The sequence below is a fragment of the Lineus longissimus genome, chromosome 19 (assembly GCF_910592395.1).
Source record: "Lineus longissimus chromosome 19, tnLinLong1.2, whole genome shotgun sequence".
Taxonomy (NCBI): Eukaryota; Metazoa; Nemertea; class Pilidiophora; order Heteronemertea; family Lineidae; genus Lineus; species Lineus longissimus.
This window is the reverse complement of record NC_088326.1, coordinates 846,642-874,436: the sequence shown is the minus strand read 5'-3', so window position 1 is coordinate 874,436 and position 27,795 is coordinate 846,642. Positions and strand designations below refer to the sequence as shown.

Sequence of the window (27,795 nt, the reverse complement as noted above, 5' to 3'; positions counted from 1 at the left end):
TCATTGAGCTTGGCTCAGACGCAAGAGAGAGGTAATAAGGAGTTGATTCTGCCAATAAGACACTGTGGTAATGGAAGGTCAGATGGAGTGGGCCATATGGTTGAGAGTGGATCTAGGGAGGATGTTGTCAATATACATGTAGTCCGTCCCCCTCACCCTAGGGGTAAACACCATATTGACAGGGACAGTCTATTGATTCCCAAGTACGCAAGGGGCCAGCTGTCAGTTGTACCAAGCCTACATAAACATTTATGTGTGATGTCTACAGTATTCAAACAAACAGTACCAGTGACATGAGACTCCATGAGCTCAGAGGCCCTTAGCAACTGATTAGTACAAACAATCGATCAGATTGGAAGGAAGGGCAAGGTATCCCTGAGGTCCTCGGACACAAATCCTCTGCACTTGAGCCACATACATTTAGACTGATGAGCCAAGGTACTCAATCATGAAATAGTATGAGATGTTCTGTGTACAAATAATTGAAGTAATTGCCCTGGAAAAAGGCTAGCTCTACTGTTGCACCAAAGTAAACAATGGTGATATTTGTTGGCAAGCGAAACATACACAGTCATGACCGTGGGTGTGATACTGATAGGATTGTTACATTGGCTGAGACAAATCCACACGCCCCACTACCAAAACGAACCCAATACTCCAAACCATTTATTGCCAAGACGAATGTAATGTATCCCATTCCCATATCACAAATAATATCAAGTGGTGCATGTTGCTATGATTCAATTCTGTCCTTTTCCCGATCGTTGGACCGGCGGCAAGCTTCAAAGGTATTATGGGATAGCTTCTTAGCGACTTGTTCAGCTTGGCTTAATCTCTGATTAGTCCATGTTTGGGGAATGATGAGATAAAATCGCGCGGCGAAAACCCAACTTTGACGGGGGATTTCGCAGTGTAGTTTACAGCTTACTTGATACTAAAAGAGGGGTCAATTATTTCATCCTCGGGTAAGGCGCTTGAGACTGATCTCCTTGTAATAGGTTGTCAAGTTACATTGCACTTTCTGAGTGAGGCCTCTTTGTGGGATTTGGGTGATTCACTCAGAGTTTCAACCTGTAGCACGCTAAGGGACGCGTTGTTTAGCTTTTAGTCAACACCTAAGGATGGGGTTGAAGTATTTTCATCCGGCAGATAGGCCAATTGACACATAATTGCATGTTATTTGATCCTCTTGAAGTTCAATCAAGTCGTCTGACTCTGAGTCGGTCCTAACATCTTGGCATTAAGAAAAAAATCCATCAGATTCTACCAATAAAAAAATCGCCTTTCCAAAGTCTCGGTAGAAGTCGTTGTGTTGCCCCCTCTTGTATCCCAGACATGCTTTTGGGCGACATTTTAAAGGTTCATAAAAATGTCAGACATCTGAGTCAGTTCTAACATCTTGATATCAAAACATCTCACTTCATCATCAAAAAACATCACCCTTCCAATTAGTGCTCCATTACAGAGGTTAAAGTGGTTTGTATAACATTTCTTTGTTGACAGTAAAAACTTGATATTACAATCGTGAATTAATGAGTGACTTGTGAGCGGTGCCGCTCATAAATATCAAGCAATACAGAAATCACAGCGCTGTTCTAAAGTTGAGTTCTTTTCCACAAAGACAGAACCCAAACAAAACAAAAGTGCACACTCAGAACAGGTCAAAGTGTAAGTTCGAAAGTTGAATTCAGGTTATTTTAACTGTGCCAGTAGTACCCTACACAGGAGGTTCATCTCATAATGAGCTATGCCATATTGTGTTTTACAGAGTTTTACAAAGTGTTTTACTGTTGGCCCAAACTCTCTGAAATTTGAAGGAGAGATTAGTCCAATCGTATGGGTAAATACTAATGCTGTGGTATACATGGTGAATATGACGCATACACATGTTTCTCGCTTTGCGAGGAAACTCGTCATTATTTCATGCAGCCCTCTTAAAACACAAAACAGTAATGATTTCCCGATTTTCCACGTGTCTCGCATACCAAATTATGGAAATTGAATTCCTGACTCTCAATGCACGCAAAAATTTATCGACACAATTTGTACGTTTCTCGTTCCCGTTGCCATGGTAACTAGTGTTTGGGTAGAGAAGAAGTCAAATGTGGCAATGTTGGTGGCTTGTGTACTCCCTAGTGGTTCGCAAACCGACGTAATGAATGTGTAAACCTGCTGTGGAAGGTTTATTTGCCTCGAGAGAGACCGATGAACTTCCCGTAGTTGATCAAACTGGCTGACATGTTTCTAAGACAGAACCGCCTATGGCTGGGCTGACATTTTCAACGAAAAAAACAAAAAAATCTTTTCTCCAGAAATCATTATTTTAGGCCTCCCGGAGTAATTTTTATCATCATACAAATGTACATTGGCCATTGCACCCACTTGACTCAGAAACCCTTCGTGTGGATTTCATCAAAATGATTGAATTTCATGTAACCATGTCATGTATCTATCTAGTGCTTCAGACTAAAACTGTCTCCAATTCTCGATAAAGCTTTCACCCATTTGATGAAGAATTTCCACAGATTTATCAGTTTGTACTCCAGATCAGCTATAATGCAGTTCCACTGTAAAGAAAGTACTTATCGGGAAAATATTCACCAGTTTTGCAGAAGTGAACTACTCTGTTCATTAGTAACACTCTAAAATCGGTTATTTTGGAATATCTGGCGTCATAAAAAGATCATCTTCAAAATATACTTTTAGTACTAATGGTTTCTATATCCAAAATCTATTTCGCCTCGTCTTGTGCCATGAGCTGGAGGCTAGTGGAAGCCGCAAGGGGGTGCAGTAACTTGTGTATGTGTTCAGAGCTCGTCAGGCAGTCTCATTTAAATCAGAATAATATCAGATGATGTGAATCCCTCCAACTGGTGATCCGAATAAGAGTCTCTTGCATCTTCAACTCAAGACAGATCACTGCCCCAAGGCCTGGTCATTTGCACACAATTGTGGGCTGCTAGAGACAGTCATTTGAACTCAGTTGTGGACAACCCATAATCTGTAATCTGACCACCTTGTTCTGTGGTAGGTGAGTCATTGTGTCATTGTGTCAAACATATGAATTTACACAAACTCCTACCCCTTTATGTGGCCATAATTACCCAGACCTCCATTTGTGTGCATAAAATAAAGATCGATCAATTAGCATTCTGTGCAGTTACTGGTCAATGGTTACTTGTAAGAGTAGTCTGAGCTCTTGTACTCTTGAGTCTGCATGACTCAGTGAGGTGAACTCGTTACTTTGAACTGAGTTGTAGCATTCTAGTTGTAGCACAGCATGTTTGTAAAGTGTTTTTGTAGAGAGTTCTAGCCCACGTTACTTGGCTGATCTCTTCTCACTAAACAGTGTGATCACAAATAGTGTTGTTACAGAGCCCTGGGCAGTGATGTTACAGAGCCCTGGGCAGTGTTGTTACAGAGCCCTTGCAGCCGGTGTCATAGTTGAACGGCTTAAGCTGACTCCGTGAAAGCATTGGTTAGGCCTACCCTCAGGAATGTGATGTGCGACACCACTATCTTTTGGTAAATGTGATCTGCATGGTCACATTCCCGAGTTCAATTGAGTACCGTTGACCACACCGATATGAAAAACACTTTTCATATCGGTCTGCTTGTTTGCTACCCTAAGGAAGGAATGATAATCTTGACCTGAAAATCGCAGCGGAAATGTTCAAGGCTAGTCCTCTTCGGGTTAAAACAAGTGGTTACTGTAACAGAACCAAGACTACTCAAATTGATTATAAGATACTCCAGACAATTGAAGTGCACATTTCACGCAATCAACTGGATTGAAGAACTCCATCAACAGTACACAGCAAAGCACTTGATGTGTCTCATGATGACTGCGCTGTCTTTATGGTTATTGCGCAATCACTCGTGTGCTTTTATGCACTTGTATTCATCAATGCCCATTGATATCGTAGATGCATAGGACGAGAGATTCAGGTTCTTGTGTGCTATGATCTTAAACGATATTCCAAAGTAGCGTTTCCGTCAAAATGACACGACGTTTCCGTGGTGTTGACTCACCTTTAATGAAGTAGCGAGCTATCGAGAATGCCACGATTTAGATGCAGCCAACTCCGCTGTTTGAGTGACTGCATGGTGAATCAACATGGCGGTACTTGTCGGTGTAACGATGTGTTGTAATGGGGACGAGTGGTCCTTATGACATTTTGGACTGAAGATGTCACTTGAGGAATTGTTTCGGGAAGTGAGTCAAACTGAAAGTATCGATGTAGAGTAGATGCCCAGCCTGAATTTCCTGACTGACTAGTGGTACTTTAAGAGTTCTCATGGAAAGGCTGGAAACCGTTCCAAAAACAAGAGGTAGCTATGGTAAGATGAAACTGGCAGTACCACAGAACTCAACACCAAACTGTTTCACGGAAAAACTCACAAGATCCCATTGATAATCATGTTATGACAATGCAATGGGTGATATGAATAAAGACCAGCAAATGCTTTTACTTCAATTTTGTACAGGAAGGTCTAGTGTAAATGTACATGGAGTTTTAGATAAAAGCATTTGCTAGTCTTTATTCATATCGCGCAATATCAGTGCAGAAACCTTCGAGGTGCTAAAAGACCAGCTCCTTCCTAACTTTCTACAACGCAATAATAATGATTCTTTCATTATCCGTAACCTCCAAGCAGCCCGGAGAGATTCAGTGTTATGAACGAGCCGCTAAAAAAGCATTCTCGTCATCCCTTGAAAGTTACGTGAGCGGCCACGATAGGATAGGATCCAATTTGTTACATGGCGTGTGATGTCTGTGGGGAGGATTCGGTGACAGATGACATGGTCTTCATCAGAAACCTGAAGTTTGAGCTTTTTCCTTAAAAGCGTTCTTTGCGAGATTTGGGTAGAGGTAGGGCAAGCAGCCATGACGTGCTATTGCGCATTGAATATCATTTTGCACCAATCCTCACATAAGGGAGGTACCTTGAGGATAAGTTGTGTGGGTACATTTTAGGTGCGGATCCAAGGGGGGGCGACCAGTTGCATGCGACTATGTCATCTCATGGAGTGACGAAATTCCTAATTACATGTAAGTCTGGTCCATCCGTCATTCTTGTGGACGACAACACCATTATCAGAAGCGTTCGGTTATTTCCTGCTACACTGTAAATGAAGAGGGTGATAAATCTTCCTTCTTCTTGTCAGTGTCGACGCCATTATTGGAACCTGTTCGGCCATTCCTGGTACGCCGCATATAAAGTAGGTGGTATTCAGTACAATTGGCTTAGTGCCCCTGGGTTCGGAAACAGAATTGGCTCGAATGTGCTTGGTTTGGTCTCTGTAGAGAGATAAGAGACGATTGATTGATTGCTGTCCTTGATGATGATGCGGCCATAAAGGGTCAACGACCCGGACTTATCCATTTCAGTGTCCATTTATCTGTCTCATTATTCAGTTCTCGGACAGACTCATGATTGCTGAAAAGTCAAGAAACCTGGTCTGACCACAGAGTGGTTTGACATGACTTCATCACCTGCCATGCTAAAGGGACAGACAAAAGAAAGCAAGCCCAAATGATCATGACACTTGACACCATTTGATTCAGTTAAGTCAGGCACGACAAATCATTGTTCTAACCCTCCAACATTCCAACATGGCTGAATGTGAAAACACTATACAGAGAAACCTAGTTCTTTTTGCATGTCATTCATTTAAAATTAATATTCTCATCAAATTTTCACACAAAAAAGTAAATTATTGGTTCCCAAAATGAAAATTTGATATATACCTTGTCCGATATATGTCCCACAGTCATCCTCTAGAGGCCTATTGATACTGAAGTACTCTCCACAGGCATAATGAATGAATTATTCACCCAAAACAAACACAGTACTGAATGAATGGCAAACTATAGCATTCTTTGGGTGATTACTCAAATACCTGTGATGAATTTTTGATCAAGTTGACTAACGATTTTACGATTGTGACTGCAAGATTGTGGTGACTTTGAAGTGTGTTTTGGCGGGAGTGTTGTCGTGTATGCATTATCTAATATGTCGTCATCTGCTGCTATGGGGAGAATTACGTTGACGTCACATCTGTCAATTAGTCGTCAGGAGTGAGCGAGATTAGCTGGTATCGTAGCGTTGCTAGCATTCAAAGCAACAATTAGATGCAGTGTCTTAGATGTGATGATCAGAAATTATAAAGAGTGTACTCAGAGCTGATTGAGTTGTCTTCTTCCATCTGTTCATAGTCTGTTTTTAGTCGCTGTTTTTTTCAGTGATTGAGGCTGTGGCTCATCGTCATGAATGATTTATAGTTCAGAATATTCAATTTTGACAGACGTTGAAAAAAAGGCAGGGCACTTCAGCCATTGTGTATTTTTGTGTTGTTTTGCGTGTGTTTGAATACTGCAAACAATTCAGATTCAGAATACTTGTGAACATCTCTATGTGTGTCAGGTGGTATTTGCCGAGTCGTCACATTTTTGATATAATTTTTTTTCATATTCTCTAAAAATGTATCTGCGTACATCTTGTTATTTAGGATATCTGATGTGTATTTGAATCAAGGCAGATGCTGTGGGAGGGTCATCAAAAGTGTGCTTTTCAAGCAGATTTTGGCTGATCTTTTGACTGATGGAAGACAAAAGAGGTGTTTGTCCCCCCCCCCCCCACAACCAAACGCTGGCTATGTGCCTGCAAATGTTGAAGAACCAAGATTTGCTTTCAGGCGACATGCTTTTCAACTTGATTGTTGCACACGAGCGAGTCCACAGCGCCATCTCTGGAGCAAGTTGAAAAACATAAAAGATGTGGAGGGCATTATCTGTCGGGTTTCTCTTCATACAAACTAAACTTACTTATCTTGTATTTTCAGAGACACCCCGCAATCTTCACATCATGCAAACAGAAAGGCACCCAAGGTAAGAATGAGGTTATATACTATAGTTTCACCCATCTAAGACCATTTCTGAAAATATCAGCTCATGCCTCAACATGAGCACTTGGCAGTCTTATATCCATGCAAGCTAGAGTAACAGAAATTAACAACTAATGAAAGAGAAACAGGGTAGATTGATCAGTGTTGTCTGTGACCCTTACCATGGTCAAGAAATAGTCCATCGCAGGAGATGGTAAATATAATGCTGCTCACACAAGTGTTTATAGCAAAGTCTGGTGACATGGCAACGCAAAGCAGTCGACGTGTTATTGTTGTTGTTTTGATCCAATGAGGAATCAATCCACAGAGGAAAATGGGAGTTTAGCAGACTGATTTTGATGGTCTAAAAGCTTTTGAAGACTTGGGAGTATTGAGTTCGGTCAGGACCTCCATTTCATTTGAACACTGGAACTATTGAGCTCGCTGGAAGTCATTCTTGGTGTTCACCACCTTTTCACCAAACTCATACCCACTCTGTAATCAACCAGAATTGATCTATTTCACTCTGAACCAGCTTTGACAAGCTGAATGCTTTGGCAGACTTGGTGTAATTAATTGCTTGTCAATAATTCCGTGCAGGATTTACTTCCGTAGAATGATACTTTATGACAAGGCTTAATTGGTTGGTCGGTCAGGGCTTTTAGAATGTGGGTTATGATTGAAGCAGTTGTATTTTTTGGATCCATGCACTCTACTGACATTGACACTCCTGATAGACTCTATGGATGACGGTTTATCAGTGATACAGTTTTATAAACTGTAAGGAGTGATGTCTAACGCTCATAGTCAAAGTGGCACTGTGCCCTTCCCCCGATAATAACAAAGTTGAAGCAACTTTGCGTTCAATCAGAATCAGACCAGACCTGACATTCCGACGAAACAAAGTAGTCTGCCGGGCATGGTACAGGTGTTTGATAATGGATCAGCTAAATATCCAATGTTTCAGGAATTCAATCTAAAAATTCCAACATAGGAACATCTTCAATAAACAGAGAGGATTCTGGTTATCATGTAGTGTTGAAGAGACGTAATTCTACTCCGGAAAAGATTGAACTGATACGACATCCGTCAGAGTCGATATTGCTGGCAGACTGATCAAACCAAGAGTTTGCCTGGCAGATTGTAGCTGTTTGATGATGGTTCAGTTAATATCCATTGCTGGCGGGAATTTAATCTGAAAATTCCTAAGTACATAATCTATTTCAATAGGCAGAGGCTTCTCTGTAATGTAGTGAAAGCTTGGCACACACATCAGACAACAAATGAAGATGAAAAAGAATTTAAAAAAATAACAACCGTGTTTGATTTCGAAACAGATCTTTTGGATTTCGTCGCATGCAAACGCCAAAGACGCAAACGCCAGCAGCAGTAACTTCTAAGACTTTGTCAGTGCGTCTAATGAGTCTCGCCAAACTCATTTGATGTTGCTCAAGGCGGTGGTAAATCATCATCATCGCGAATGGCTGTAGTTCGGCTGATAATGACCCTGTCCAGAGTGTTTTTACGTTGATGGTAGATTTGGTGCCTGGTGTGCTGTTTCGGCCGGTCATCTGGTCACAACCCTGTATCTCCATTCCTTACTGTGTGTTACCCTCGTCAGTTGATATCGTTAAGCTGGCTGAAGACGTTTGCTTTGAGTGTCTTGTCAGATTCGAGTAGTTTTCTGCTGCTTTCTTGAAATCCCATGCGACAGAAATCGTTCCTTCGAGGTCGACATCTCAGGTACCAGCAACCACTGCCGCATCACACTCAGTGAATATCGTTTTTACCCGCGTACGAGAGCTGTGTTTGTTGCACATAGCGACAATGATTATCGCAAGTCTCAGCGACAGAAGTGGCCTGTCTGCTGGGCGCTTTAGCATCAGATTCTTGTCTTATATTGATGAGATTCGCCTGATTCATAGCCGTCGGAACCGCACCTGATTTCCACCTGTACGTAATGGGTTTCCATCATTGGACCTGAAACGATTAGTCTTCCGCTTCACGTTTAGTAGACGAGATCAGGTAATTAAACTTCTCACTATTAACGATGCCGGAAGTTTGAGACGGTTTAGACAGTTTTTATCGTCGGTGGTTGTGTACTTGGTAAATATTGCCAGCATCATGCGATGTTTGTTTTGTAAGAGATGTCTAGCGTTAATCTGGAGAGAGTCAGGTCAGTTTCAAAGTGGTCAGAGGGCCAGGCTCAGAATGAAGAAGATATGGGTTCCACTTTTGGAAAGCTCTCCACTGTTTTGTCTCACAGCAGGATACCTAGACCCCATCCAGGTGGACACAAGCTTCAGCTTAGCTCCTATCTCTCTCTCTCTAGCTTGACTCCTGTCCCTTGTGGATGACAGAATCACCACTGGTTAGCATGCCCAATTAGTGCCCAAACAATGCCCCAGGTGGCACGTTAAGTACTTGCAAGTCTTTCTGTCTGGCGCCCACCAGCCCATGGTGAACCCAAAAGAAATTGACATCGATCCTGCTCAAGAAGGCGACTTCAAACAAGGTTGCCTTGTTAAAATATGTTTGATCATCATTCATTCCCCCACATGCCGGTACCCCACCGTGATTTTCAACTTGCCTTATCCTCCTTTGAGGACGTAGAGTATGGCTGACACATTCCCTTTATGAAATCCCAAAAGATGTGAGTGCCTTCTCGGTGGAATAGCGTATAGATTCCCATCCATTATCTTGCCTTTGAAGGTAATCGAGTTGTGAATGCCCTCACCCATTACTAACTCTCAAAACAAACAGGGCTGCACTCCCCTCCCGATAACTTGCCGATGACAGACGCATCTAAGGCTTCGCTCTCTTGATACTCAAAGAAAACGGCAAACTCTGCGTACATGTTTCCATGGCGACATGGCACCAACCGCTTAATTGTCATCTTCATACCGATGCCTCAGGCAATGGTGAATAGGGAGGAAAATGTACCCAAAAGATGGCTGGATGTGGGAAGGCTTCTTGATAATGGTTGACTTGAAGTATAGCGCCATTAGCGATATGATATATAGGAAAAAACTTTTGACCAGACATGTCTTGAATAAGATGGTTGTCCCTGTTGCTTTTGGGTTTTTATTCAGAGCTGTATCCAGGGTTGAAGTCAGACTCCTCCTGTGCAGTGGTGTTACGAGACTGCCAACTTTGGCCGCCATTTTGGATCCGCAACTGTGCGATTCGCGACTCTCTGATGAACCAGTGACTCCCTGGTATTATTTTGCATTCGCCATTGAAATTGCTTCTCCAAACCTTGTTGCATTTTCATGTACGATGCTCATGAATCTTGCAGGAAAATAGTTCCTCATTTCCTGATCCGTTTTCCGCAATGAGTAGCGCCATAATCAAGTCTGATTACAATATGTGTCGATAACTGCCCTTGCAAAAATCCCTCCATCATGGTCTCAACTGATTATATGCCGTGCGAGCATGAACACAAAAATGGCGGGTTGTCTTGGAAATGAGAATTTTTAAAACAATCTTGAATGGACGCCAGAGGTCTAATAAGAATGTGTTCATCTCCTGAATGCCACTGGTGGTTTGGCTCTGAAGAGATAAGAGTCTTGAGTGATGATCTGTCTTGAGAACCTCCCTTTGTGAACACCTCTATTAGCAGGACACTCTATCTATCACTATAGAGTTGCTATTCAATTCGACCTGTGTATTCTGCACCCCTTTCCCTGTTGAGAACATCTGGCCATCCCAAGGGTATCCTCCTAAAGTTCTTTGCCATGACTTCCAGTTCTCACAAGGCCGTTCATTCAACATCCTGGAGGGACTAACATATTTTCTGTTTTATATTTTCAGATATTCGCCTTCGATCATTGCTTTTGGTCGATGGACGACACCAATCCTAAATACTCGGGTAAGTAGTCATCGCCCAAAACAAAGTCTAAGTCAGCTGTCGAATTTTGGCTGAAGCAGTTGACTCGAGGGTGGGGGAGTGCAGCTGTGTATTCTGATGCACGGGGCGGTCCAAGCTCAGCCGATTCCTGGCCCACTTTATACAACAGCCCGATAGTGACTTTGTTAGGAGGGTTTTGATTGCCATTAGCATAACTATTTGCCATCATGGAGTTCATAACCCTGTCCTTAGGCTTAACTAAACCAAATCACTCGATCTATCTTCATATTCCAATAAAAACAATATCACCAGAACAATACCCAACTTCAGAGGGGGCCTAATTATGTCATCGTCCAATCAGAACCCTATACAGATTCACTGCATGTCTCAATGAGTGTCCGTTGTGCGATATCGATTGCCATGGATACCCGATACGCAGTATCAACTGCCAGCTGTCTTGTTCTGAGGCGATCAGTGCGATACGGTCGCTGGATGCTAATAACCGCTCGGTCACTGTCCAAGTAATTTGCGAAGCGTGGATGAATTGTATAGTGGAAAGAGTGTACTGAGTTACAGATAGTTGTTCATCTACATCACACATCATGTCAGAGAGTGTTGGACCCAAACGGCTCAACCAGCCAGAGCTTCTTCTTTGAAATCTTCCACTTTAATATTCCCCCACATATTTTCTCCTGTTTGACAAAAAATAAACTCCGACAGTTCTTGGAAGATGGTTTGACATTAACGAGTGCATTGAGGCGTCCTTTCAGCGGAAGTCTGTAAATGGAAAGTCTGCTGTGGTTTTGTGTCAAGTTATCTGGCTTCGATGAGTTCCTTTTGTTGCCGCAAATGTCAGAGTATGTTGATGCCAAGTAAACCTGTTCGTGTATTGTAACCAGAGATGCAATATTGACTTGCGGGAACATGAATTTGGATGTTTTGCGGATATTTCCATCTCGGCATATCAAGAGGGGACCTGCCACTTTCCATCAAGGCCCTAGATAATGCGTTTTTGGGACCATTCACCTTCCTACTTAAGTGTTGCGTGTGACGCCAGACGAGTTATTTACGTAACGCCACGCAGTGACTCAGCGTTACTCGGGATCTTTGTGAAATCACTTCACTAACATTCGCCTTGTCCTTTGAATGGGTCATATGACCCATATTTGTTGCATCTAGTGCCAGTACCAGGACAAGCCAAAGACCCCATAAAAGCGAAAAATGTAAAAATATCTTTGTAACGTTTTGTTTGTCTTGTCTCTTTTCAGGTCAAGAAAAAGTATTCCACAACCTTGGGGCAGATATCCTAGAGCGGGCGTTCGAGGGTTACAATGCCTGTATATTTGCTTATGGCCAGACCGGTAAGTGGCAGCACTGGTTAGCTTCAAATGGCGGATATCCCTGCTGAAATTGGAGCTCTGGCTCAAGCTGGGCTGAAATTGAGTGATTTTTAGGAACGTTACAAAGGCCTTCAGTGGGAGGATAGAGCTTTCATCTTGCCTCATCTCAATGTAACGGAACTGACCTCTCATCTTTCCTCTCTCCAGGTTCTGGCAAGTCGTACACGATGATGGGGACCATGAACGACCAGGGTGTCATTCCGCGCCTCTGTGACTCGCTATTCCAACAGGTGGCGTCCCTCGATAAGGAGGATCCGGACCTCTCCTGTAAAGTGGAGGTGTCCTATATGGAGATTTATAACGAGAAAGTCCATGACTTGTTAGATCCGAAAGGGTGAGTGATCATGTGGAACAACCTCTGGGAGTCCAGAGATTCAGTTTGATGTCAGGTTGAACTTGGACTCGTGTCCAGTCCAGTACTCTGCTAGTAAACAAACTGAATTGGTCTCAAGGATGTGCTGAACCCAGAGAGCCCTTGTCATACTCTGGCGTGGAGTTTGAGGAAAAGATGTTCCTGGTTCCTCACATAACTCTCACATTGATCTTTCAGCGGGAAGCACAACTTACGAGTAAGAGAACACAACATCCTTGGACCATACGTCGACGGACTCTCACAACTTGTCGTCACGTCATTCGAGGTATGTGTGCCTCGATCATGGATGTTTCAAAACCAAGATCGCGGCAAAGTCTAAGAAGAAAGCGTCACAGGACAAATTGAAGTCCTTGGGCTTTGTGTATCAGTATCATGAATTGGAAGTTATAGCAGACCGACCAAGATATTTAGTTCCACCAGCCTCTCTCAGGTGGCAGCATGCGTCAGTAATGGACCTGTGATGATTGAGTGTCTGCTTGTATTGATCTCACCCCAAATGAGGCTCTACCATAATGTAGAGGATGTCTATGTAAACAAAATGTGTGGTGTCTCTGTTGACCCTTGCTGGGCGGAGAACAATTTGGGGTGAAAAAAATTGGGTATCTAATCCTTGGGCCGCCATGGCCTCGTTATTTCTCCCTGCTCATCCGACCTCTGACCTCTGACCCCTGCGTCTGCTCTTTCAGGACATCGACACGTTGATGTCGGAGGGGAACAAATCGCGTACAGTCGCTGCGACCAACATGAATTCGGAGAGCAGTCGATCGCATGCTGTCTTCAACATCATCCTTACGCAGACATTGGTCGACAGGGAAAGTTCGGTAAGTCAGCAAAGCAAGGTTTCTTTGCCAACAGGTGATGATTTTATGTAATCAGCAAGTTCTGTCCCTTGTTAGGGTAAGTGCCTGGTGATTTTCAGCCCAATCAAATAACCAGTATGATCTATAAATAATGAGGCAGGGAGAAGTAAATTAACTTTTACCTCTCCTTGCCTTTAAAAAAAATTATCATTGGAAGAAAAAAAAAAATGAAAAAAGGTCTCCTACACCCTTTAGCCCTTCCTGGGTTTACACCCTGGATCCCCTGACTGCGAATCCTTGTCTCTGCCCCTAGACCACAGGGACCTCACACTGAGCTAGGGTCTTTTCTCAGTATTTATGAAAGACTTCTCTCCCAAGTAAAGGCCAAAGCTGGTTACTCCTCCATGCTCATCTATACTAAGCCACCAGTATACTTAAGGGTTAAACTGATGAATAAGGTGATTTTCAGCCCAAACCAGTATGATCTATAAATAATTGAGGCAGGGAGAAGTAAATTAACTTTTACCTCTCCTTGCCTTTAAAAAAAATTATCATTGGAAGGAAAAAATGAAAAAAGGTCTCCTACGCCCTTTAGCCCTTCCTGGGTTTACACCCTGGGTCCCCTGGCTGCGAATCCTTGTCTCTGCCCCTAGACCACTGGGACCTCACACTGGACTAGGGTCTTTTCTCAGTATTTATGAAAGACTATTGTTTGATCTGGAGTTGGATTAGCTGTTGAGAACAATGGCGGTCACCAGATAGCAAACAATCGTCTGCTAACCAAGACAGACTTGGCTTTTTTGTGTGGCAATCTGAGTTGTTTTCTAAAGTTACTTTTGGAGATTGGAACAATCTTTACTCCATCACTAGTATCAGATTGTCAGAAGTGGTGAACTTCTACATTGGAAGCCTGATTTAAAGCTGACTGGTCAAATCTTCTCTCCCAATTAAAGGCCAAAGCTGGTTACTCCTCCATGCTCATCTATACTAAGCCACCCGTATACTTAAGGGTTAAACTGATGAATAAGGATAAAAAGACAATGATTTTACAAAATATTAAGAAATTTATTTACATGAACAGGTTTAGGTTTTATGACTGTACTATTTACTCCATGAGAACCAGAGCTAAACATAAGTGGACTTTGAGAAAAAGAATATCAGACATGATTGAGGCAGTTTCAGCAGCTTTAAACCTATTTGGTGTGATCATAAACCAATGCGATCAGCTGCTGCGAGTTTGGCTTTCGATGGTGGTGCCATCTTGTTACTGGAAGAAGACCCGACCAAGTTGCTGAAACTGACATTTTTGCCAGTGGCTTTCTGCGACTGCTCTGTCAAACATGAACTTAAGAAGTAGGAAAATGAACTGTAGAGCATTAACTAAAACATTTGGGCAGCAATGGTGGAATATTTTTGTAACGGGCAAAGACCACTTTAAGTCGGGCCGAGTCATGATGATGAATGAATTGAAAAATGAATGAACGATCAGCGACAATTATTAAAAAACTTTCGGCTGGCGTTATTTTGTGAAAACTCTAAAGTGTCATAGGCAGTATAATTGGGTCAAATCGAGTGTTGTTTAACGACATACTGAAAAAATGTCCGGTTGATTACCGTATACTGCTTATGTTGCTGAAATACTGAAACTGGGTGTCAGTCGATTTTGAATGTTTGCTGTTGCAATCCAACCAGGTTCATTGCCGCCAATCTCTGACAGTTTTTGGAAAGATGCCATTATAATTCGCTTACTTTTCAAAGTAGCGATGGAATGACCCTATAGAGACGGCACCTGAGACTTTTCAAGTTGATCCACGTGACAGTCATCTCAGAACACACCCCTTCAACACATTTAACACAATAATTTATAAATCCTAACAATATTTGATATTCGTCAGAGTTCCGTTTTCATGACGCCATTTTCTATATGAGTAAAAACGTCCATGCTATAACGATCACTTTGTTGATTTTGAAAGTTTGTCGGCCGGCTACGGGCCAAATGTGTTGCGACATAATCGCGTAAAAAGAAGTCACCTTCCTCAGGATCATCAACATCATATGGCCGATTTCGCCGATCTTTGGCCTTGTCTTTCATGCGGCACAGAAAACACACAATCGGGCCAAGAATTATCCAAAAGCCCATGATGGAGCCGACAGCTATGCCAACAATGGTGGTAGTTGACATACTGGCTTTGGCTAAAGTTTCATTTCTCGGCTTTGAAATGTCCGTAGTGTTTACTATGACTGTCACTGTATTTTGTGTCGTAACTTTTGTTGTTTTACCACCAGGCACCGTATTTGAACTTCTTGGTGGTGGCGTCTGAGTAGTTTTAGCGCTGCTGCTAGGTGGCACCACTGTTGTTGAACTCTCCGTTGTCAGAGACTCAGTAGTTTCAGTTGCACTGCTAGGTGGAGACACTGTAGTGGAAGTTTTTGTGGTGCTCTTGCTGAGCAGAGACTCTGACGTACTCGGTGAACTTGTGGTACTATTTGTGACAGCAGGTGTGACCACTGTGACTGATGCTGTACTCGGTTCATTGCTAGTACCAGTCGATTCTGTAGGTGGCGGCACTGTCACTGATGCTGTACTCGGTTCAGTGCTAGTACCACTTGATTCTGTAGGTAGCAGCACTGTCACTGATGCTGTACTCGGTTCAATGCTAGTACCACTCGATTCTGTAGGTGGAAGCACTGTCACTGATGCTGTACTCGGTTCAGTGCTAGTACCACTCGATTCTGTAGGTGGCAGCACTGTCACTGATGCTGTACTCGGTTCAATGCTAGTACCACTCGATTCTGTAGGTGGCGGCACTGTCACTGATGCTGTACTCGGTTCAGTGCTAGTACCACTCGATTCTGTAGGTGGCAGCACTGTCACTGATGCTGTACTCGGTTCAGTGCTAGTACCACTCGATTCTGTAGGTAGCAGCACTGTTGGAGAAACAGTAACAGTCTGCGAAAGAGTCGGCGAGACACTTTGAACAGAACTTCTTATGACACCAGAACTCGGAGACATTGTCCTTGTTGGACTAATATCCAACATCGTCCCTTGAATCGTTGAAGAGGATTTAAAACTCGTCCCGGCCATTTGACTGGTTAGTGGCGTAGTCTCAATATCAGATGCACTAAAACTCGGAGTAGCACTGATCACTGATTTCAGCACACTTGACGAACTTGTCTCTAAATTAGCAGTAGTTTGGCTGAGATAATTTGTGAAAATTGGAGTTGATGGAACGAGAGGTTCAGCGTAAGTGTTTATAATTTCACTTGATGCAGTAACGCTTTGGCTAAAAATAGGTGTCAAAAGTGGCTCACTCGCTGAATGACTTGTTGGAATAATGAGAGTTCTGCTACTTTCAGTTGATTGATAGAACGAACTGTCCGTTGTCTGTGGGTCGATGATCACAGTTGTTGATGGTGATATTGCTGGTATGGTAAATGAAGGTGACAACGTTTTTGTGAGTAAAATAGGCGATTCTGTGCTTGTTGTTAGCAAACGACTCACAATGTTAGCACTATTTGACAGCGTACTTGTCAATGTTTCCTGATGAGACGGCGTCAGTTGGAGGAAGAGAGACTCTGCGAATATTTCTGACGATGCGGTGGGTGTGAGAGTGTTTGAAGGTTCAAGTCTCGATGACTTTATTTTGAAATGAGCCGTCTCAATCACAGTACCATCAAATATTATAAAAGGCGGTGTTTGTGATCTAGAAGTGACACTTGGTGTTGCATCGGTTATTCCAAGAGTCATACTTCCATCACTGCCGCTGCTTGAAGTAAGAATCGGTGTTGGCATCGTTTCAAAATCACTCAACGACCTACTTGAACTTGTCACGAATAACCGTGTCGCTTCGATATCCGGAACCCAGGCAGTTGTAGACAATGAACTTCCTGATGGTGTTGTCATTCCGAATGGAGTGGGACTGGTTATTGTGCTCAGCCTCCTTGAAGGCACGACGCGACTTGTTTCCACGACTTTAGAAGTTTGCACAGGTGACACGTGAACTGCAGGACTCTCTTCCTCTGTTGCACGTATTGTCGGTGTTTCAGAATATGACAGTGTTTGCGTCCCTGGCGTGGTTGGGACAATTGAATCCAGATCCTTGAGAGAACTTTCCAGAAGCTGGGTCATTGTAGGTGCAGTATATCCTGACTGAGAACTTTTGATGACAGAATTCAAATGCTCAGTCACGGTAGCGCCCCCTGTTTTCGAAGGCATTAATGATTTCACGGCAATGGGACTGACTGAAGAAGTTGCTGTAAACCCTATTGTCCTTGAGGTTCGACTAGGGTTTGACGTTGAGATAATCCCAAAAGTTGGACTCTGCGATGAAACACTGGTGGTAATATGGATGTAGTTTAAGCTCTGGAAAAAGTTAGAGTCAGTCACGATCTCTGATAAAGCAATTGTTCTTGTCCTAATGTCAGATGTCGTTCTGACTGTTCTTTTTGGCTCTTCGTTCAGCTTCTCAGATGCTGATTTAGTTGCTACTATTGAGATACCAGGACCAGTTTTAGTAGGATGTATGACATTACTGCTATTAGCCAAGATAGGGCCATCCTCGGGAATCGTTTTCGTTATGACCGCTGTTGTAGTTTCCTTTGGCAAGGTTTGATCGGTCGCGCGTGGCTGAACCAGTTCAACTATCTCTGTAGTATCTGGAGGATCAGTTCTAACTACGATCTCCTTTACTGCTGGCTTCGTCATGGTGTGTTCCGTGCTTTGCACATCTGTAGAATTTGAGAGTGGTGTTGTCTTCGTAACAAGACTGAGTTCGCCAGTTTTTGTTACAGCGGTTGGGACAGCTGCAGAAGGGCTGCTAGTTGCAGCTGCAGCAGTTGGACTGGTGTCTGTCGGATTCATAATGGCATCAAAAATGACAATAGGAGGCGTGGTTGTTTGCACGGGATTGGTCCCTGTTGGAACTGTAGATTTGGTCACTGCTTTTGGCGTATTTGGAATCGTGGCTAAAATATCCGTACTTTCTGACTGAACTGGAGTCTCTACAGAAGTCGGTGTTGTCAGTTCCAACGATTCTGTTTTCATATTTGAATCCATGGACACAGGATCCCCAGAACCCTCAGTAGGCATGCGCTCCTCTGCTTTAACAGTAGTCATAGTAGGCCTATTTACGTCTGTTCCTGGTCTATTTTCATGGATGACTACCGTAGTACCAACTTCCGAATCCAACTGCGTCACTGTAACCGAAGTCGGTCCACTTAACACAGTTCCTGAATTAGTGTAATTATATTTTCTGATATCCTCTTTAGCGTTTTTATCAAAGTTCGCATCAGACTTTTTAATTTCCGTTTTCTCTATCTTCGGAGCAATCGTCGTCTGCTCTGATGTTGTTTTTGGCCCTAATTGTTGCCCCCTGGTGGCTGCAGTAGGAGTTGAATAAACATTTGCAGGTGTCGTCGATATCATCAAGGTTGGGTTATCCTGTTTGGCGGACCCTCGCTGTGAGTCCGAGGTGACCGTTCCAAAACCTGGCACTGATGTTGTCTTGACTAATTCTGACTTGACCTCTACCTCACCACCTGCTTTGTCGACATTCAGATCTTTTGCACCTGATTCTGTATTATATTTGATCGGACTGGTTGTTTGTCCCATGTCACTTGGGGTAGGGATCTGTGATTCCGGCTCCTGCTCAGCTAACATTTCAGACATGCTCCCTGTTTCAGTACCGCTGCCTTCCCCTTTGGCCAGCTTAGTGTCTTTCCCCAAAAAGTCAGCTGAAGCAACATTTTTCTCACCCAGTTTTTGCAAACTGTCATCTTCTACAGATCGGCGTAACCTTCTTGATCTGTCAGAATCATATTCTCTCAAACTGCCATACTGTCTTAAGACCTCAGATTGCCTCAAAAGTTGTTGAGCAGGTTTCGAATTTAGTCCCTTCAACCTGAGCAAAGAATAGAATGTTTGATTTTGTCGTAAGTTTTGTATGACTTTCAGCACAATGTCACCGAAGTTACTCCCTTGATTAGTTCTTTGAAGATCCTGATAGGAGACGCCACTGTTCATATTTGAGTCATCCTCCAAGTTTTCGGCCTGACTGCATATGAGGCAGCAGGTCACACAGACGATGCCAAAATAAACGCAGATCTTCGCGAAAGACGTGATTAGCTTCATTTTGCGTTATTGTCAATTCAAAGCAGCTTTCCTCCGAATGTTTATACCGAAAGTGTTCCACAGTCTGCTATCGAGTACCTTCAGTAATAGGAGAGATAATAGCACTTCATTATTTGTTAGACTTGCCAATCATAAACGTCATCAGTCTCTCGTTCAAACACCAGAATATCCCGCCGTTTATGGATTTTCCAGTGATAAAATCATGTCAATATTTCTCCCAGCGCTAGCCTTGGTGGTAGAGTTCTCTCACGATCATGTATACCTGTATGTTATTTTGTTTTCAGAGTAAGGTTAATACCTCACTGCTCCAGCGAGACTTCAACACGGTAGACACGAAAACTTTTCGAATGTTGTTCAAGTGAATGCTACCACAAGAATGTTTGTTTGTTTGATATCGAAATGAATGCTACTCACTGCAGTGAGCATTTGGTTTCATCAGTTCTTATAACAGCATATCCTTCCCACCTTCTCGAATGTTATCTATCCCCCATGTTCTGATTGTTCTGAGAATGTGTGCATCATGCTATAGTATCCACATTGCTGTACTCCTTGTGTGCAGGTTAAATGCTCAGCTATCCTGAATACAAGACTAAAGAAAAGTCTAGATTGCTTGATGAATGTATCCTAATTGCCAATGAAATGCTCAATGAACAGAATATTCCTAATTGCCTGATGAAGAATCCTGATTGCCTGTGAAGAATCCTGATTACCTGTGAAGAATCCTGATTGCCTGTGAAGAATCCTGATTGCCTGATGAAGAATCCTTTTACCTTTGAATGAAGAATCCTAATTACCTAATGAACAATCCTGATTGCTTGATAAATAAATCCTTTTGCATGAATCCTGGTTGCCTGATGAACAAGTCCTTTTGCTTTTGAATGAATAAATATATTGGCCAAGCATCATGAGAAGCTCTCAACTCCTGACTGACTAGTCATTCTCGTGTAGCTTATTGTCTGATCAGCAGATGTCAGTAGGCTTTGATTGGCTGAATCTCGAAACATCCTGAGATAGGCTTTGTTAGAGTCCAGTCACTACAACATTGAATCTCTAAGTCATCGACATACATTTCCTGAATCCTCAGTTTACATCCTCAAGTCAGCCTATCCCGTGGAAGACTCGCTGTGTGCATGGGAGCCCGTTCGAAATATCTTGCACAGGAAGCACGGGAGGATATCAGTTGATACGAAAGTTACAAGATCCTAGTTGTCGATTTTACTTCCCCTTATCTCACCTCAGTATCATGGTATGACTTTACTTTGATCGTCCGTGGCTATGTTGTGCTTGTAAACCTGAAAAGATAAAATTTATGTCGAATCATGTCTCTCACAAAGTAAAGTTCTTGTTATAACAGAGATGATTGAACCTTCAGGGACCCCAAACGTCCTTTAAATGTCCGTATAGCTGAGTAGAGTGGATACTTACATCAGTTCAGGCTGGAGGTCGAGTCTAGTTTGTTTACGAAAATTTCTGTTTGAATGGTTGGTGGTTGGAAGTCTTGTTGTCACTCTTGATACCTGAAAGTATAAAAAAAGGAAGAAAATGAAGAATTGTGACAAAGTCAAGCTATTGAAACCATGGACATTCTGAACCACTGAAAGTTAAACTGTTGATGAAGTCCAATGTTGCTTCAATTGGGTCTCAACACACAACACAGAGTCCTGTTCTGGGCCAGGTTGACTTCATTTTGATGACATGGCCTTCTTGAATTCCTGAAATAATGGAAAGAGGAAGAAAGAACTTTAAAAATGAAATGCTACTTGCCCAATAAAAGGAGTTCCCTAGTTCTAGTTGAGGGTGTAATCCACTCCTGAATGCACTAGTAAGATATAATCCTAGTTAACTGAAAGTCAAAGTGGTTTTGTTTTGTTTTTGTTAACGGATGTGATTTCACGGAACAAACCCCTACATCTACCATCGCTAATGGAACAATGCGTCAGGAATTTTATCACAGTGAAGTAATCATTTATGATAGGACAATTATATTAGGCCTACGCATTTTATTGTTTGTTTCCCAGTGAGAAATGACACTTACATTTTCAGCGAGCGGAAGTTGATGTCATGTTGTTTCAAGTCCATTGATAAAGTGAGGCCAGGTCTAAAAAGATCCTCGTGGTGCACATTCATAAGATAAGGTCATGTATTTTGGGGGTCAAGTTCCTTTGCTTAAGTTTGTTCGGGAACGCGATGTATACCGATAGTAACATGATTTCTGGTTCAAATGTGCTTTTGTTCTTTTCCAATCACTATCATCTATGATCTTGATGATTGTGGTCAGTTTAACATGGTGGCGCCGTCAGTAGTGAATCGAATACAAAGTTTTCCTTGGCCTGGATGTTGATTCAAAGCTGAATCATAGTTCCTGTATGACACTGTAGCCATGCATTGGCCTCTGTGCTATAATTGGTGGCGCCGTCAGTAGTGAATCGAATACAAAGTTTTCCTTGGCCTGGATGTTGATTCAAAGCTGAATCATAGTTCCTGTATGACACTGTAGCCATGCATTGGCCTCTGTGCTATAATTATAATAGATGATGCCTGATGCAGACCCAGCTATGTAGGTCGAATGCGTTCTTTTCCAATTATTTTGATTTCCGATATTTTTGGTGTAAAAATAAAATTATGTCTGGTTCATGCCAACAAGGGGTGAGCCAGTCGTGATGTGAGCAGTGTGTCAGATTAGAATCTTTGACACAAAACTTCGCTATTTCTTTGCCACCCCTTAGGGATTCCCTTGCCAACATCTATGTTTCATGCTTTTGAAACAAAGCACTCCCCCGCCTTGGCCAAAGGCCCTTGACATAATACTGTGTCCCAGTGAATGGAAAAAAGAAAGAAAAGTGAAACATCTTACCATCTGAGAGTTGTTAGTCCCGACTGACCTTCGCACTGCTCATGTAATGTTGTCAACATTGCAACCCAACACTACCCAGTAGGCCTAGGTCCAAGCCTAAAGAATAACATGTCTTGTCTTACAGGAAATCTTGTTTTGATTAAGCAATGATGACAGGTGCCCTACTTGCTGCAAGTTGACTGTCTTAGGTTTCACAAGCTTGAGCTCTGCCAAATGTTACTCTTTCTTTCAGATGTACTGAATGTTTGGCTGTCCTTGGTAGAAAGATTGGCGTGCGTTGGTGGTTGTGTTAACCTGTATAGCCAGCCTGAGCAACGAGTTCTTCTCATAGCATGTCACATTTTCTAGATATCTTCGCTCAATTAGGTGATAATTAGGCAAAAGATTGTGACAAATTGCGACCTATGATCCTGAAGAAATTGCTTGATGGTTTTGAAATGTGGTTGAACTTGACCTGACTTGTGCTGGGGCTGGCGGCTCAATAGGGACAGAAAGATGGGTTGTTTATCACTGAATGCTGTTGAAGGGTCTGTTCGCTGCCAATCAGGACGACACACCCAATGTGGTGCCCCAATGTGAACCCATAGTCCTATCATTCTACAACAAGGGCATGTATCATAGCCTCCACAGAGCTATGGTATCCTTACTCCCCAACACGGGAGGGTATTTCCTTCTAAGAAAGGGTCATGCTGAGTGGTTAAGGGATGAATTGTCTCAGCAGATTCAGAAAGGGTCATGCCGAGTTGTTAAAGGATGAGCTGTCTCAGCAGATTCAGAAAGGGTCGTGCCGAGTTATTAGAGGATGAGCTGTCACAGCAGATGGTGTTGGGAAGTTTGGGTCCAAGCAAGAGTCGGAATGCAACTCACCAGTTTTAGTGTAAACCTAGGTCTTCAAGACTTCCACATGCACACTGCAAAAGTGTGGGCCTACCGACTCAGCACTCTGACTCAAACTACTATACCTGCCTATGCACATGTAGGACGGAATGTATACAAAGTATATAAACATGATAGGCCTATTTATTTAGTGCTTCAAGGCTAGAGTTGACTTCCCCAAGCTGATTGAGATGTTTATGTTTGTGATTTCATAGTTATTAAACGTGCACCTGAAGTTAGAACAAGCTTGGTAAGACACCTTGACAAAACAGTCATAACATTAAGGGCCCATTGTCATTTGATTGACAGTTTGCTTTGGGCTTAAGATATGACAATTAGAGGTCAAGATCATGAGATCAAGATCAATTGGCATTGTATACTTCGAAATCTTTGCAACTTGCTGAGTCTATATCTCAGATACACAAGGCAGCATCTGTCCCTTAAAAACGCTGGTAGAGTCCCGACAATAACAAAGTTTCTTACTCTGTTTCCAGCCAGTAATTCCTGCTTGTTCTCTCTAATATCCCTCTGTTCATTGCCTACTTCACCTGTGTGACATCCTACGACATATCTCCTCCACAACTGGAAATCTGCTCAGATCCAGGTCCACTCCCGGCTGTTCCTGTCATTCGCCCACCATCTCTGGGATAGCGGAAGTAATGAATTCCCAATCAAAACACAATAGAGTTCCTTGTCCTATGAATATCGATGATAAAATGGTCTATGGCTTGGCACTGCTTCCCCCATTGGTCAGAATTCAGAACTGGAGAAATATTGTCAATGGAACCTGTCCTAAAATATCTTAAAATCCATCAGAGGCAACATCACTTTCGCAGCCCTTAGAGGTTTCATATCCCAATTGAAATAGCAAGTGAGTGCATTCAGAATCCATTGATATCCATCACCTATGGTTTGCCAACTTTGGGGAGGAATCCCGCTAAAAATATCGTCAAAATCCATTAACTGCAACATCTGCCATCACTTTTGCACCTCCGACAAACTTTGTGTCCTCATTGAAAAGTGAAAGATATCCCGTCAAAACTAAATATATCTCCAACATTTATTAGGCTGAACAGGACGTTATTAGACACCTCCACTAAAAATAGGTCTGCCAGTGAAATTTCATTGTCGTTCTGTGTGTCTCTGCACTGGAGACTCCACTGGTGAATTTGCGCTATAAACACTCGCACACCCGGAACACTGCTGGGCCCAGGAATAGTACCGGTAAAGTAAATACGGCCCAGACTGGCTGCTATTGTCCACGGGTTGCTCCAAGCTGCCCAAGGCCAAAGCATACAAAGATCCAGACATGTTAGCTTAGGTGTGTGTCCTTGGGTTACAACCTTAACCCTGCTTGGGCATAACATCTTTCAGTAGTCCTGTGGCTTGCTGGTGTAACTTTGTTGTGAGTTCTTCAAGAATGTTGAAGTTTCAAGCAAGTGTTGCATCTTTCTTTTCAGCTCTTCGTGTTATTTTACTTCAAGATGTGAAGCAACTTTTGTGTCCAATTGGTACAAAGGTCAGCCTTGTGCTTCTTTTCAGCCTTAACTGAATAAGAATGTCATTTTCCTGATGGGAAACTTTCAGTTGTGAATTGACCTGAATTATTTTTTGTCTCAAATGCATCTTTTTGTCTCTTTTTAGGTGACTGGTGAGAAAGTGAGCAAGCTGAGTTTGGTGGATTTGGCGGGAAGCGAGCGTGCTCAGAAGACTGGTGCTGTGGGGGAGAGGTTGAAGGAAGGGAGCAATATAAACAAGTAAGTCACTAGTGCCACATCCTACTCAGTTCATAGACACGGAATCATGGTGACAAATTGGCGTGTCTTCGTGTCTGTATCATCAGTTACTTGGAGCATCTATGGCCTGTGCGTACAGGGAGTCTCCTGGTATTAGAACATCGCAACTATAGAAAAATGACCATCTACAATATAGTTCTATGAAAAATTGATAGAAGGCGGCTGTTTTTGCGAGCGTGGTTGATAGCAGTGACATGGTGCAAGTCTTTTATGAGTTTGACAAGCTGCTTGAAGACGAATAATCATCATTTTGTCTGTTTCAGATCGTTGACGACTCTTGGGCTTGTTATCTCGGCCCTTGCCGACCAATCGGGGAAGAGCAGTAAAAATAAGTTCGTACCGTATAGGGACTCTGTGCTCACATGGCTACTAAAGGTAAGTTACCTTTACAATAGCGCCACATAAATGACTGTTTCAATCGCTGTAGTTTGCGATAATAATCACAGCTCTGTCTGATCAAAAGATCTCCGTTGACACTCTACAGTCACTCGCAAAATGTAAATATGGAGGTTGCAAGATCTTTGAAGAATATTTCTCTGAATATCTTTCGGGTACAACAAGAACCACCATTCCTGGGATAGGTGAAGTCACCCCAACAAAGCTAGGCTCATAATCCTGCTCAAAGTATCCTTGCGTTCTCAACAAAGTTGATGTTCATATTGTCTCCTTCCAGGACAACCTTGGAGGCAACAGTAAAACTGTCATGGTTGCCACCCTGAGTCCGGCAGCTGACAACTACGAGGAGACCCTCTCGACATTGCGATATGCCGACCGGGCGAAACGTATTGTCAATCACGCCGTGGTCAATGAAGATCCCAACGCTCGTATTATACGGGAACTTCGGGAGGAGGTCGACAACTTGAAGAAGAAACTCAATGAGGCTCAGGTGAGGCTGAAGCCCTCGAAAGATGTATGTGGCTATTTTCAGAAAATTCCGCAAGTAGTACATTTTACCCCAAAACGAAGTTCATTTTGACATGAAGTGGATATCTCTCAAAACTGACATTGTTGACCTTGATAACTCACTTGAACTTCTGTCGGAAAACAACTATCACCTTGGCTACATGTGGTACCATCGAATAAAATCGATCAAATGTGACCTGTTGCGGCAAAACCAGGTGTATGTCGCTCTGAGCTTGGCCAATTGAGACAAACTGGTTGTTCATTTCTTTGTTGTCTGCCTTTTGTGAAATCCGAGTACATCAATTTCTTCCATTATCTCCTGGTGTCATTTTGTCTCATCTTTTGTGTGACATCTACTCGTTTTGCTGTGACAGGTCACAGATGTTTTTGCTTCAAATCCCTGCATGCTATTTCCTTTAAATTTCGTACCAGAAGACCTTTGAAGTTTATTTGTTGACTTCTTCAGAGTAAACAAAATGGAGAGATTGAGGAACGCTTGGAGGAAACGCAGAAACTCTTCAAGGACATGACCAAGACTTGGGAGGAGAAGCTCACCGAGACAGAACGCATCCATGCGGTAGGTGATTTGATTACTGTGGAACCCCGGTAACATGACCACTCATGGGACCGAGCTTCCTTGTCACAAGACTATCTGTTCCACTCTTGAGCACCAGGAGGCTCTACCCATCTTGTTACAGACTGAGTCATAGCCACTCATCCTGGTAGTTATGGTAATGATGAGATTTCACTTGTCATCAGGAGTTTATCCAAGATTTATGACCTGTCAACATTGCATGCGTAACATTCCTTAACATAAGAAAATTTGATCTAATGATATTTTGATGATCCTTCATTTCTCAAACGTGGACGAAACCTTACTCAGTAATAAAAGATGAAAAATACGGGCTCTAAATCATGAATCATATGCTAAGCTGTTGGTTGTGACGTGCTAAAGTTCATTTAACTTGCTTGATAGATCTACTAAAGTACACTACAAGATGGAGGGCCCTTATAGCCATCATGATTTATGGTACCAGTATTTTGTCTCAACCATTTTGTGTCCTATCTTCTGCTATGTATCAAAATGGAGACATCATGATATCTGATTAAACCACAGACGCATGCCAACCTTATCCGTTTTCCTGACTGGCAGCCGTACATCACTTCAATTCGAGACAGAACGACTGAAAACACGCCAATTTCCGACTCTTGACGTCAAATTTCCCATAATTCACTGTCAAAATGTTTCTAATGTGGTATCAATAACGTTGTTTCGGAATGAAAAGAAATAAATGATTTCTGTGGTGAATCCTTTGAGATGAGTAAATGATAAATCATTGCCCTCAGCTCTGAACTGGAACAGTTGCCATCATTCGAGTTGCTATCTGGTCTAAGATTTCAAAGAATTGAAAGGAGTGATTTGTAACGATACGTAAAAAGGTGAGAGTAGATTGGTTGAAAGACCTTCTGTTGTGAAAAACAGCACTGAAGATAGCTGTGGGAAGAGGTTTGAAGCGCGGTCAACTAGCAGCATGTGATATAACATCCAACTTGTCTGCTCTGCCCCAGTTTGATGTGTTTATCTTGACAGATTTGTTGAGGTTGTTCCTGTTAAAGCACGGGTACTCATTTCCCAATCTCGAGTCTATTCATCACGATATTACGCAATCCAATAACAACGCCTCGTTTCATTTGACAAGAAAACATCAGTCGAGCAGACGAACTCACGTAGTTAGTATGCAGGGCGGAGTCACTTGTGGTCACAATATCAGATTGATGTGAGTTTTTTTGCCAGTTATAAGCTTTTATTGACAGAGCAGTGGTAATATTAGCACCGGTACTTTTGTGATGCAGTGTGGGTTGGTCATGAAATGCGACCCTGGGCCTCAGGTAATGATTGGCTTCTGCAGAACTGATTTAGTGC

General features: G+C 42.6%; 2 protein-coding genes across 10 annotated transcripts in view; one reads left to right on the top strand and one right to left on the bottom strand.

The window, feature by feature from the left end:
- LOC135502696 (kinesin-like protein KIF13A) overlaps positions 1 to 27,795 on the top strand; it is an 82,943-nt gene that overhangs the window by 5,855 nt on the left and 49,293 nt on the right. For 7 of the 9 annotated variants that reach the window (XM_064795647.1, XM_064795646.1, XM_064795649.1 and 4 more), the window contains exons 3-12: positions 6,848 to 6,893; positions 10,703 to 10,760; positions 12,008 to 12,100; positions 12,287 to 12,473; positions 12,690 to 12,777; positions 13,199 to 13,333; positions 24,817 to 24,929; positions 25,232 to 25,343; positions 25,642 to 25,878; positions 26,338 to 26,448. In XM_064795647.1, the coding sequence (XP_064651717.1) occupies positions 6,848 to 6,893; positions 10,703 to 10,760; positions 12,008 to 12,100; positions 12,287 to 12,473; positions 12,690 to 12,777; positions 13,199 to 13,333; positions 24,817 to 24,929; positions 25,232 to 25,343; positions 25,642 to 25,878; positions 26,338 to 26,448 (1,180 nt within the window). The remainder of the gene's footprint in view (positions 1 to 6,847; positions 6,894 to 10,702; positions 10,761 to 12,007; positions 12,101 to 12,286; positions 12,474 to 12,689; positions 12,778 to 13,198; positions 13,334 to 24,816; positions 24,930 to 25,231; positions 25,344 to 25,641; positions 25,879 to 26,337; positions 26,449 to 27,795) is intronic. The other 2 variants (XM_064795650.1, XM_064795643.1) reach the window with 1 other exon arrangement.
- Positions 14,318 to 20,960, bottom strand: LOC135502979 (mucin-2-like). Its single transcript, XM_064796213.1, has 2 exons — positions 20,868 to 20,960; positions 14,318 to 20,734 (listed from the first exon to the last, which is right to left on the bottom strand). Exon 2 carries the CDS (start codon positions 19,440 to 19,442, stop codon positions 15,204 to 15,206), a length of 4,239 nt encoding a protein of 1,412 aa, XP_064652283.1. The 5' UTR covers positions 19,443 to 20,734; positions 20,868 to 20,960; the 3' UTR covers positions 14,318 to 15,203.

Coding starts and splice junctions, on each gene's coding strand:
- LOC135502979 (XM_064796213.1), bottom strand. CDS start 19,442: ATGAAGCTAATCACGTCTTTCGCGAAGATCTGCGTTTATTTTGGCATC.